Below are 13,709 nucleotides of genomic sequence, written 5' to 3'. Positions count from 1 at the left end.
TTAGACGTTATTAGTCTTGAATAGGGATAATAACATAACTTAGGGATCTCTACGGAACAAGTTAAATGAATAAATTGTCCGATTCGGAGCCAGAATAACAAGTAAAGTCTAGGTGGATTTTTCGTTAGGTATTGTCTTAATTCAATCGTTTTCCAAAAGTAATCCCCGAATTCTATTTTCTGTGAATTCTTAGTTTAGATAATTAGTTAGTTAAAACAAAACCCCCTTATTCTTAGGCTAGATAATAAAAAGACAGTCATTACTAGTACTTTTAGTTCCTTTGGGTTCGATAATCCGATCTTGTTAAAACTATACTACTGTTCGATAGGTACACTAGCCTACATCGTGATAATAGTTAGTTTCAAGAACGATTCATTATAAATATTTAAAACCTATCACACGAAAATCGTGACCACTCCACATTGGAGGACATTTTGTGAGGTTTTGGGTATGGATCAATGATTTTACAAAATTGTGAGACAAACATGAGATAATGCACAATTCAAATTGAAAAGATGGACGCATTCCCAAGAATGACCTAGTGATGAGATTAACCATATTTGAAATGATAAATGGCATTCTTTTGTTCTCCCCGTCACTTAGAGAAAATTATACCCCTTGCTACCCCATTTTGAGCATGGTGTATCTTTTTTCTAAACCCTAATTGTAACACCCCTAACCCGTAACCGTCGCCGGAATAGGTTAAAAGGCATTACTAGACCTGTAACTCAATTCAAAACAATTATTTATCAAATTTCATCTTATTTCAGTAACCAAAATTCATTCAAATTCAAAATGTACTTAAATCAAGCATACAAAGCTTTAATCATACATTCGAGACTAAATTATAACATATTAAAATTTAGAACTTAGAAAGTTTTCAACTTTTCAAAGGTCACACGCCCTGTGAACAGGCCGTCTGCCTCACATGGCATTAGACATGCCCGTGTGTCTAGGCCATGGTAAAACAGGGCATACATACTGACTTGTCCACATGGCCACAAGACACGCTCGTGTGCCAAGCCTTGTGAAAATTAGGGAGACTACTGACTTAGGTCACACAGCCGACCATAGGCCCGTGTGTCTAGCCCATGTACCCTTCGAAATGGCCACACACGGCCACTAGACATGCCGTGTGTCTTGGCAGTGTCAAAACTGTAGGGTATACTGACTTAAAATCGTAGGGTACTCTAGGGGACACATGGTCGTGTAACATAACCTTGTGTTACACGTGGCTGAGACACATGCCCGTGTCTCTGCCCGTGTGGGAAAAAATAGGCCATTTACAAGGCCACTTTGCTACCTAAATTTTGGGTCCTCTCTACATGATCAAAACCAAACATTTTATACCAAATTCTCAGCCAATTTATACACCATAACATACACCATTAATGCCATATCATAAACCGATCATACCAAAACATGTGAATCATAATCTTACCAAGTTCTTAATTAAGCAATACCAAAACTTACCAAATTAACCAATTCACTTGGCCATTCATGAACATATCATATTGACCATATTGCATTACCTATCATATAACAAAATCAAACCATAAGTTCATCCATAATCAAGCCATATCACATGGCTAAATATTTACATCACAAAACCTACCAAAATAACTCTAGCCTATACATGCCATATACCATATATACAACTCTCAAAATGGTACCAAAATAGATGTTCGATAGTGTGAGTGAGTCACTGACTATCCTTGGATCTGAGCTAGCTTTATAACACTGTAAAACAGAGAAAATTTCACACAGTAAGCTTTAAAGCTTACTAAGTTCATGATATAACACATTTAACTCATCAATTAAAATATAATTCTATCAAGTAGCTAGCACTTAATGCAACTCATCTCATCCTTCATTTACATAACCATTCATCCACTTCATACTCATTATCATCAACCACATAGGTTCCGTAGATACCTGTTCCATCACGTTCTTATCTATCACATTTATCACTTCGATGTTCGATGCACTACTTCATTCGATCATACTTGAACATTCAATGAACTCGAACACTTAGGGCCAATTAATTAGCCGAAGTTATAATAATATCGCACACTTAGTGCCATTTCATTAAACCGAACTTATATCGGTATCGCACACATAGTGCCATTTATTCAGCCATTGCTGTTATATTCTCGTACACTCAGTGCCATCTTTAATAGCCATAGCTATTTCATTTCTCGCACACTTAGTGCCTCAAATTCGATTCACATTTCACATTCTCCAATTTCTCAATCTTATTTCTATTTATTTCATCACATACTAACATTATACAAACAATATGTATTATACACGAACTTACCTCAGATGTAAAAACGACGATATTAGTCGATGAATCGAGCACTTTGTTTTTGCCTCGATCTAGGTCCAAATTTCTCCTTTCTTGATCCATATGTATTCAAAATTAACTCATTTAATCACCAATACATTAAATTTAATACAAAAACACATATTTGGGCATTTTTGCACTTTAGCCCTTAAAATTACACATTTTGATATTTTAATCCTTATTACACAAAACACCAAATATAAAAAAATCATCAAAACCATGCGTTAGAAGAATTTTCATATGGTCCCTATTAGCCCATATTTATCATTTATTTCACATTTTAGTCCCTCAATTTCTCATTTTAACAATTTAGTCCAAATTACTCAAATTCATCAAAAATCCCAATACAAAACATAGTAATCTAATACATATCTTTCATTTTTTATCTTCTAACTTCATAAAACTCATATTATCAACAATGGCACAACTCAAAATCATCAAAAATTTCCAAAATTCATACATGGGCTTGATAGTATACAGAGCAACGATCACAAAAACGTAGAAATTATCAAAAACCGAGCTCGAATGCTTACCTAATTGAGCTTAAATATAGCCGAACCCTAGTTGAGCTTTACCCCTTCTTTTTTTCTTTTGTATTTTCGGAAAGATGAACACAAAATGACCTTATTTCATGTTTTTGTTTTATTTTAATTATCAAATTAACTAAATACCAATTTTACCCTTTTGTTATAAAACCATTTAATCATTAAAAATAAGGCCATTTATGTCCATCCACCATGTAAATGGAATATTAACAACATAATGACTCTCTTTTAAAAAGACATAGCAAATAGGCACTTTAACAAATAGAAGGCCACTTTTACATTTTCTGCGATTATGTCATTTTTTGCAAATTAAGCACACAAATGATAAAATTTTCATACGCAACTTTCACACATGCTAATTCACATATTATAAGCATGAAAAATAATATTAAAATATTTTTCTGACTCTGATTTGTGGTCCTAAAACTATTATTCTGACTAGGGTCTAAACCGGGTTGTTACACTAATTAAAGTCATCCATCGAACATCATGGATTGACAAGAAAGATCATGAAAAATGAAAGTAAAATTCTAAATTCTTGATCTCATTCCAAAAACAAGAAAAATAAAGAAAGCGAATAAGAAACAAAAAAAGAAAGGAAATAGGAAGGAGTAAGAGTGAAGAAAAGTGATTGAAAGATGGAAGGAGCAATTAAAAATTCAAAATAACTCATCATAGTTTTTATACTCTTTCACATAATATATATTTTAGCCTGAAAAACCTTTCTCTGATGGACCCTTAACCCTCAACTACGTTACAACCCTTAAAAGACCATTTTGATCGAATATGTTTGTTCAAATCAAGAAGTTAATCCTTGGTAAATTATGAACGTCTTCAAGAACAGAAAAGAAAGAAACGATCTCTAGGGTAAAAACTCAGAAATGAGCAGTCTAGAGAGATTTCTAAAAGAGGGAAAAAGACAAAAAAAAAGAGATATGATGCCTTGGAGGATAATGAATATTTCCAAAAGAAATTGATCCTTCGGTATGAGCCCTGAAGTCATCTATTTGAGCCTATCTTAGCCCTTTCTTGGGCACAAAAACTCGAGCAGACACTATAACCTTGGAACAAGTCCATCTCTGATTACTTATGGCCTGTTTAAATTAGGGAATTAATCTACTTGGAGAATGTAAGAGTCTATAGAAAGAAGATTTTGCTTAAGTCAAGAAAAAAGAAAAAAGAACAAAAAGACAAAAAAAGAAAAGGAAAAAAAGAAACCAAAAAATAAAGAGAGAGCAAGAGAAAGGAACTATATTGAAGAATATCTAATTTAAGATGCAATTTTGCAAAAGAGCATGGTACAGGGTTCATAGTTGGAACAGTCTAAAGTCAGGAAAAGGAAATTCGGCTTCATGAGAATTAACAAGTTAACTCTGGATGCAAGAAATTTATGTTTCAATGGTGGATTTATGAAATTCATAGTACCAAGTTTGTTAAGTGAATTAGCATTTGAGAATTTAATTTACGAGTCATAAAATCATTTTGAAATTTGTTAAAGCAATATCCTATGAAATTTAATTTTCAGGATCTGTTGTGTGTGGATAGGGATTTGATCTTTTTCAATCTAAAAACATGATTCTCAAAATGATTACCTTTTATGAAAATTCATGAAAGGAAGAAAGGAAAATATCCATTGCATTTAGAGACCCAGGTGTGGAGGTCCATTTACTTTTCATTGCATTTAAAGACCTAGGTGTGGAGGTCCATTTCCATTTCATTGCATCTAGAGACCCAGGTGTGGAGGTCCATTCACTTTTTATTGCATCTAGAGACCTAGGTGTGGAGGTCCATTCACTTTTCATTGCATTTAGAGACCGAGGTGTGGAGATCCATTCACTTTTCATTCCACTTAGAGGCCCAGGTGTGGAGGTCCATTCACTTTTCATTGCATCTAGAGACCCAGATGTGGAGGTCATTCACTTTTCATTGCATTTAGAGACCCAGGTGTGGAGGCAAGCCACGAGCAAAGAGGGGTAGTTGTAGACACCTATTTTTGTTCGAGCTCGATTGGGGGCCCATTTAAATTTTGTTCTCTCTTGGGCTGTCCGAAGCCCACCCAATTTTGGTCTATTTGAGACCTTTATTTTTCTTTTCTTGTTTTCTTCTTTGCTTTTTGGGTCTGTTAAAGGCCCAAATTATTATTACTATCATCACTACTATTACTATTATTAAATATTATTATTATCATTTTTTACAAATAAGCAAGATTGAAAAAACAATATATAAAGATGAAATGAAATGAAAAAGAGGAGGCTTTTCATTATTTTTGTTCTTAAAAAAAGGTAAAAAAACCACAACTACAAGTATTCTATTTCTTTTTAATATTTTTATTTTAATATATTTTTTATATTTATGCACGCTCGTATAATTTTTATTTATTCTTATTTCGTTTTATTTATTTTCATGTCTATTTAATTTTTTTTAAACATTCCCCTTACATACATTTTAATATTGTTTATTTATGTTGATTCTTTTATTGTATTATGAATAAGGTGTATTATTGTTATTATTATTATCATCATGTTAATGTCTTATTTACTTCATTTTTCTTTTTATTATTTCCATTTTGAAAGAGTTTTAACTTTTTCATTAACTTTAGCCAATTTAATTAATTTTCCTATTTTATTACTATTCGTTTTTCCATCCTATAATTGTTGACATGAAGTTAGTTAAGTAGATGTTATATTTTTAATGAAACCATAAGGTCTTTACCTTAGAAAAATTATAAATAATATGTAAGATATTTTTTAGGACTTTATTCAAGATTAAAACTAAAGATTTTTGTAGGTGAATTGTAAATCATGAGTAGGTCTTTCAAAGTATTTTATTTTAGAAACCTTTTTAAGAAAGCTAATAAATGTTATTTAAGATTTATTATTTTAGGATTTTGATGAATTTAAAACTTAGATCAAGAATTTTAGAGTAAGATAAATCATAAACCAAACATAGGATACTTTCGTAAGATCTTGATAGGTTCAACGTTATTAATTAAATATTTTAAAATAATAATAATAAAAGATTGAATAAGTTGTAGATGTATTTTAATATTTCTCTTAATTCATTGGTAATTTCTAGGTTTTTTTTAAGAATTCTAAAATAGAATTAATTTTAGGAATCGAAGGTATTTTACTAGAATTATTTAGGTATCTTTTAGGGTTCCCGTTAAAAGTGAAAATATCTAATTTAAGTTTCAAATTAGATAAGTTTGGTGAACACATCTTAATCGAGTTACAAGTAAACTGGAGGTGTTTCCTTTAGAGTTTTTAGTTAAGATTTCCATAAGATTTTAGCTTAGATTAAGATATTAGTATGCTTAAATAAAAAAAATTTAGCTCTTAAGACGCCGTAGGACTATCCCTGGATAGGCGTTCAGGAGTGCTATAACCTTCCCGACACGTAACTGTACCCCCGAACCCGGAATTTGGTGATGAGATCAAGTCTAGATTTTTAGGATTTTTCCGTAGTATTAATTCTAGATTTTTAGATGATAGGTGGCTAACTAACCTAGCCCTAATTAGTTAGTGGCGACTCTATGTAATTTAGTTCCTCTGTGTATAGATTTGCTCACTAGGTCCCTGTACTCTTATGTAGGCAACGTTATGACAGCAACATCGGACACTTGCCTCAACAATCTTTCCCTTTTGAAATTTTTTTAAACAAAACTAAACAAGGTTGAAAGGTAATCAATACAACAACCACAACTCTACCTCAACACAATTCCTTTAGTTCAGCATACTTAATTTAAAACATAATTAAGCAAATTAACCATCAATTTTTTTCTCAAATTAGCATCAATAATCAAAATATTATAATCGTAACTAAGCATGAAGTGAATAAGAAAATCATGTATCAATAAAAGTAATCCAACCATCCAAAAATTGCCCAAAAGTTCAAGTTCATAAAAAAAAAAGATATTAGTCAATCCAAAATAATAAAATAAAGAAAAATATATAAATCCAACAACAGGTATCAACTCAACATCTCCCTCCTTTAGTTATTATAGCAACCCAATTTTTAGTGGTACCAAAAAAAGTAGTTTTGGAACCCTATTCCTATAAATGGAGTCCGTAAATTATAAAAATAAATATCTACTAAGTTGATATAAAATAATATTGATGTTTGGTCCCTCAATTTGTCAATTAAATGGTTAATTAAGGCTCAAGGACTAAATTGTAAAAGTCCAATCACTATAATTTTTTAATTCGTCAAAGGCTTAGGGATTTAATTACAATTAGCCAAAGGTCTAAAATAGTAATTAAACCATTTTACTTTGGGAATTAGTGGATGATGATGAATGATTAGGCTAAACATGCTTAATGGTTAGTTTTCATTAATTAAATCATGATTAAGTTAATTAAATTAGATTAATCAAGCCTTAATCACTACAGGAGAACAAACTTTTAACGGAGTTTTTTTTGGCCTTTAGCGGCGCTTTTAAGCGCTGCTAGAATTATTCGCGGCGTTTTCACAAGCGTCGCAAAAAATGCCGCTGTAGCAAACGCCGCAAAATTTTACGACATTTATACAAAAAAGCCACTAAAGACCATGACTTTTAGAGGCGCTTTTTTTGCAAATGCCGCTAAAGGTCATGGTCTTTAGCGGCGCTTTTCCTGCAAACGCCGCTAAAGACCATGACCTTTAGCGACGCCTTTTTTACAAACGCCGCTAAAGACAATAACCTTTAGCGGCGCTTTTTTTCAAAAACGTCGCTAAAAATCATGACCTTTAGCGTTACTTTTTTTTATAAACGCCGCTATATAACAGACCTTTAGCGGCGCTTTTTTCACAAACGCCTCTTAAGAATATAAACTTTAAAAAAAATATTTTATTTAAATAATATTTATTTTCTATGGTAAATATTATATTATGTTTTATTTTTGAAATTTGAACTTTAAACTATATACTTTTAAGGATAAATAAAAAAATATTAATTAAATTAAATTTTCTATTAAAAATTTAACTTTAAAACTAAATTAATGAATTTAAATTTAGAATTTAAATATTATGTTTAAATAAATGGGCAATCTACCTCATAGCTCATCTGATCTATATTAACTAGGCCAATTATAAAAGAAGCTACAAAACTCGTAATAATGAACCATCATGGTTAAAGAAGCTGGTACACAAGGTAGCTACAAAACCCTGTTTCCATAACACAAGATTCAAGTTTTGACTAAGATGAATGACCATGGAATGCAACATTAAATAACGTTCCACTTGAAGACGTGCTAAGCCTTGGCTTTTCTAGCTTGAAGAGATTGAATCCTCTGCCGCACCTTCAATATCTAAAGGATGCAAAACCAAATGATCAAATTCATCATCACTTTGGCAGATAAATCTAGTTACAATCTATTATCCACACCGAGGTGACTGGATTCTAGACTCTAGAGTTTGATATTAAGAGGACACAAACATTTTTCGGTGGTTTTACAATATAATTTAACACAATTTGATTTCATATCTAGAGGACATTAATAGAAACTCATACTGATGGTTGTTATTCCAGTTTAAGAGATACAAACTTCCATAAAACCCAAAAATCATATGGATTCATGTAAAAAGCATATGGTAAATGCTAATAGTATTAGTTAAAATATTGCATGATGTTTGCTAATGAAAAAAAGGATATCCTTAAATCATTTTAAAGATCAGATAGCATGAAATAGAGCACATAATGGAGCACGAAACTTAGAGTGAAAGTAGAAAAGATATACCTCTGATGATTCTGGTAGAAATTGCCCAGTTGGTAGTAGACATAGATAGGCTTCTTTATTCGCTTCTTAACCAAGTAAAAGCAACAAGAGAACACTTAAACTTTTGTTAATGGTGCCACAGTGAAACTTTACTTTCCCAGATTTAACATCTTCGATATACTACAGCAACAGAGAGATAATACAATTTATGAAAATTTATGTCGATGAGAATTTTTAGATAAATTTTAAGCACATTTACATTTATGGAAAGAAAGAAAAAGAAAAAGATCATACCAAATTCAAAGTAACAAAAATGGGAGAAAATTCCAAAGAAGGGAATGTTGTCCAATTCAAAGAGACAGCACTCGGATGATTCTGGTCCTGGTGAAAATTGGGGCTTCTTCAGCTTTGCCAAGAAGATTACATAAGTCTGCTCCAAAAAAGACAAAGCGATGTTAGATACATAAACATCTTCCATAAATGTACATGAGATACAGAAGTAAATTAAGGATGCTTATTCTAACTTGTCCAATAAAGGGAATATCCATTTGTGCAAAAGGGGAAATGACTTCCACTTCAGCACCTGCCTCTTCCCATGTTTCCCTTATTGCCCCTTCAATAGCAGACTCCCTAATTTCCAGGTAACCAGTAGGAAGAGTCCTATGTTGATGCCACCCAATCAACTCAAATATTTGTATTGCCATCAGAGATGGTAGAAACTTGGTATTTTACAAGAAAAGCAAGTGTGAATACTCCATGCCTCAAATGCATAATTAATCTCTTTTGCAAAAAAAATATCAGAAAATGAAGAAAACAATATTCAATCCTTTCCTAAACAAAATTCCAATCATATAAATACATACCAAAGACCAAAAGATGGTTCAATATTTCTTAAAAAATATTGCAATTGATGATATTAATCATGTTCCTTTGCATGTCCAGGCGTTGCATCTAAAACCTACATAGTTTAAATAAAAAATATCACCAAATCCATGGCCCATCCTCAAACAATCTATTATTTAGATACGCAGCTACATTCAGATGTAAAGAATTCTTTATGCAATAAATCAGGAAAGTAGAAATTAATAGTATCTAGAAACAGCTATCTAATATCATGTACCAACTGATAGATCAAAGGACAGGATAAATTCTTTCAGTTACCACAAGGCAGGAAGAAACTTACTCTTGTGTCTAAAAACACTTTTCCTTCCTCATCCGTTTGTGGATTAACATGATTGAACTCTCGAAGCACCTATAAATAAAGCAACATATGGAATTGAGCTACATATGAACTTCAATGTACCACAGTAGAAAATTCAAATAAAATCTTTTTCTATAAAATTCTGAAAAAAAGATATAGCTTTTCCTAACAAATGGAACGTGTGACTTGAAGTTAAAATTGAGTAACCTTGTTTTCAAATTTTTGAAAATCAAATCAATTGAAATGATATGGCAGTGCTAGTAAATTGACATAACATTATAGATAATTTATTTATCAATAAGATTTTTGTAATTATATAATTTAGTTTAAGGAATTTAATGCCAGAACTAAATTTCATTTTTTTAAAGAAAAAAATGATTAAAAATAGCCAAATTAGAGTATAAATATTAAATCAATAACATACACATAGTGCAATGACAAACAGCAGAATTTGACATATATATAATACTTTAAAAAAGTTATAAACACAATTTTTAAAAAATCATTTATATGTAACTCAACAGAAATTATGTTCAAAGATTCGTTGTGTCACTAAACAAAGAAAAATGATTTACACAAAATAATAAAATTTAAAGAGAAATTACACAAATAAATAAAATTTAAAGAAAAATTATTTACACAAAGAAATAAAATTTAAAGAAAAATGATTTACAAAAAGAAATAAAATTTCCAATTACATAATTTTTCAATATGATAAAATATTTAAAGAGAAATTATAGAAATCATAGACTGGCATGAGTTGCATTGATTGATAGTATCAGGATAGATAGAATTCGGGATCTAAAATCAATATCATAATCTTAATTAAATAATATTTGTATAGAAATATCACGTTCTTCCACCTGAAACAAATTTGATCACCTAATCCGCTTAAGCTTACTGAAATAATGAATATAAGACTAACTTATGTCAACTAGACTCTTTATTTTCCCTAGAATACCTGCGCCAAACACTTACATTCAACACATATTCAGACATTGGTATGGTGTAATGACCCTCAAAATATGAGAAAAAAGCAAAGAAAAAATTGAGCATACCCGTGTTAGACTTAGACACATACCCTATATTCGAGACTCCTCTCGAGCTCTTGTAATGTAGAGACTAACTGAATTAAGCATATCATTTCCCATCTTGTTCAGAACTTTCTATGATCTATTTGCCACTAGTGAACATTTAGACAGTAAGGGACTCTCTCTTCTAACCTTTTTTTTTTTTGGCTCAGCAAAGTAGATTTTATTAAAAGGATTGAACATCAAACCATAGTTTACAACTTAACGCTTAGAACAATACCACCTGTAACCCAAAAAAGACCAGATCCACCTACGAATCATCTTAGAAACCTCTGTAACATTAGCTCATATGCTTACTTGGGTTATATATGCTTTCCTTGAGTAAGATAAAGAGAATCACTAATAAAACCACATGTAAGAGTAAAACCAGTTAAAAATCTCTTAAACCATACAAATTCAGATCGATCCAAATAAAAAGCTCCTCAATTTGCAATACATTTCAGCATAGAAACAAGTGCTGACAAAACTTTCGAACTAAAAACGAATAGGCAATCAATTAGAAAGGTAAACTTATAGGCTTCCTAACAACAACACACAGCTTTCTATCTGCACCATTTATAGATGAATAAGGCCGAAAAACCAGTTGCCTCGGTCGCCATCGCAACGCAGATTCTTGCTCTGTGCCAATCCCGTATACCCGGGCTCAGAGCAATTTGGGATGCAGTACTTGTGTCTACACGATCTGACACGGTATACGGGTCAGATCCAGCAAAAACCAGTGGAGGCGGTGGGCGAGAACTGAGATGAGAAGAGAATGAAGAAACCTGATTTGTAGATACGAGAGAGAGAAGGGGGGATGGTAAGCTTCGTTACCCTGACTCGACAATTTGGGGTGCAGTACCTGTGTCAACACGATCCGACACAGAATACAGGTTAGATCCGAAAAAAAAATCAGTGGAGACGGCGGTGGCCGAGAACTGAGATGAGAAGAAAAAAACTGATTTGCAGAGACGAGGGAGAGAAGAGGGGCGAATTTGGGGGAAAATTTTTAGAGTAAAAGGGAAAAAGAAATAAGTACAAACTTTTTTTGTTGGGGATTTAGGGCGCGCAACAGAGATGAGAAGAAGAGGGAGTAATGAACGGGTAACCAAAAATTATTGGTCTTTTGCGGCGTTTTCATAAAAAACGCCACTATTGTTTAATTTTAAATTTTTTTCCATTTTTTTCTATTTTTTTCTTTCAAATTTTTTGTGCTGAGTTTATCATATTTCGGAATTTTTTTTAAAAATTTTGAATATTGAACTTTTTAACTGAAATATGAACTAAAATATTAAATATTAAATATTTAAGTTTTTTAATTTTTAATTTTTAATTTTTTTTGAAGATTTTTATAATTTTTAAATTAACATATAAAATAAAGCTTAACTGTAACACCCCGAACCCGAGACCGTCACCGGAGTCGAACACGAGGTGTTAACAGACTTTAAAAATTTTCCAGACACTGCCAATCAGCGTAATAGTCGCTTTAAAAATCATATCTTGAGTTCAGAAGCTCGGAATCCAGTTCCGTAAATTTTCCCTGAAACTAGACTCATATGCCCATCTACATACTTTTTTCTAGAATTTTTGGTTGGGCCAATTAGTACAGTTTATTAGTCAAAGTCTCCCATGTTACAGGGATCGACTACACTGACCTTTGCGCATTACGACTTGGATATCTCCCTGTACAGGGCTTCAATACTGATGCCGTTTGTTTCTATAGAAACTAGACTCAGAGAGGAATCTATAAATATATGGCTTGACTCCTAATTGTCTCTGGTTAATTTATAATGAATTTCCAAAGTCGGAACAGGAAATCTAGAAACCGTTCTGGCCCTGTCTCACGAGAACCTGAATATCTCTTAACATACTGTCCGTATGATTGTTTCGTTACTTTCCTATGAAAATAGATTCATCAAGGTTCGTTGACATAATTTATTCACTATTTAATGCCATTCCTACTATTTTTAGTGATTTTCCAAATCTACATCACTGCTGCTGTCAGCATCTGCCTTTAAGGTAGACTTTACCTATTTCATAGTTTCCATGATTCAACTAGCCCTTTTTGCATAAATAGCACAATTTATGATAGTGATTAACCATTTCCATGGCCAATCCTTGTCAAGCATATCCACACCAAATGATTATAACATTATACTCAAACATATATAAGCCATTTTCGCATGGCTATCCAAAATTATACAAGTCCAAAGGGTCCATGACCCACAACAAACGGGTAGTCCTATACATGCCATTTCGAAGTTCAACCAAAATTGTACCAAAAAGGGGAGGGGGGCTTTGATAGTGTGGGCGACTTCGACTTCAAAATCCCGAGTCCGATAGCTGGAGAACCAAAATCTATAAAATAGAGGATCAAAGAAACGGAGTAAGCAATTTATGCTTAGTAAGTTTTGAGCAAGGAATTCCAGCACAGCAAAAGTATAGCATTCATATAGCTAAACGGATAATTTCATATGCACAAATTTTCGATATCATACTTGCTTCACATTACCAACCCTTATGTACATACACAAAAGATCAACTTAGCCAAAGGCCGGTAGCTCGTTTATCAACTGAGCGAATACTTATTTGTAAGGGCTCAACTAAATTCAAGCACATACGAAACATACCTCAATGTTGGGATGTTTCTAGAGTATTTGCTGAAATTTTTACAGCAATATCATTCATTCCCAAATCACGTACCTTCGGAATTTAACCGGATATAGCTACTCGTTCAAATGCCTTCGGGACATAGCCCGGTTATAGTAACTCGCACAATTGCCTTCGGGACTTAACCCGGATTTAGTAACTCGCACAAATGCCTTCGGGCTTAGCCCGGTATTAGTATCTCGC

At 32.4% G+C, this 13,709-nt stretch overlaps 1 protein-coding gene across 14 annotated transcripts; it reads right to left on the bottom strand.

The window, feature by feature from the left end:
- Window positions 1-7,959: 7,959 nt before the first annotated feature.
- LOC107887230 (nudix hydrolase 23, chloroplastic) lies at window positions 7,960-11,946 on the bottom strand. 14 transcript variants are annotated; one of them, XR_005907671.1, is made up of 7 exons: window positions 11,414-11,944; window positions 9,769-9,837; window positions 9,449-9,543; window positions 9,110-9,304; window positions 8,880-9,015; window positions 8,607-8,765; window positions 7,960-8,177 (listed from the first exon to the last, which is right to left on the bottom strand). XR_005907671.1 is itself a non-coding variant. In XM_041085181.1 (6 exons), exons 1-5 carry the CDS (start codon window positions 10,928-10,930, stop codon window positions 8,749-8,751), a joined length of 480 nt encoding a protein of 159 aa, XP_040941115.1. In that variant the 5' UTR covers window positions 10,931-11,946; the 3' UTR covers window positions 7,960-8,177; window positions 8,607-8,748. The 14 variants fall into 14 exon arrangements, 2 of the variants coding, with proteins under 2 accessions (XP_040941115.1, XP_040941116.1); XR_005907668.1 differs by having other exon boundaries at window positions 11,430-11,944; XR_005907667.1 differs by having other exon boundaries at window positions 9,110-9,245; window positions 11,430-11,944.
- Between the last annotated feature and the right edge of the window lie 1,763 nt (window positions 11,947-13,709).

This window comes from Gossypium hirsutum, chromosome A13, assembly GCF_007990345.1.
Source record: "Gossypium hirsutum isolate 1008001.06 chromosome A13, Gossypium_hirsutum_v2.1, whole genome shotgun sequence".
NCBI classification, from domain to species: Eukaryota; Viridiplantae; Streptophyta; class Magnoliopsida; order Malvales; family Malvaceae; genus Gossypium; species Gossypium hirsutum.
The sequence above is the reverse complement of the archived record's forward strand: the minus strand, read 5'-3'. Positions and strand labels throughout refer to the sequence as shown.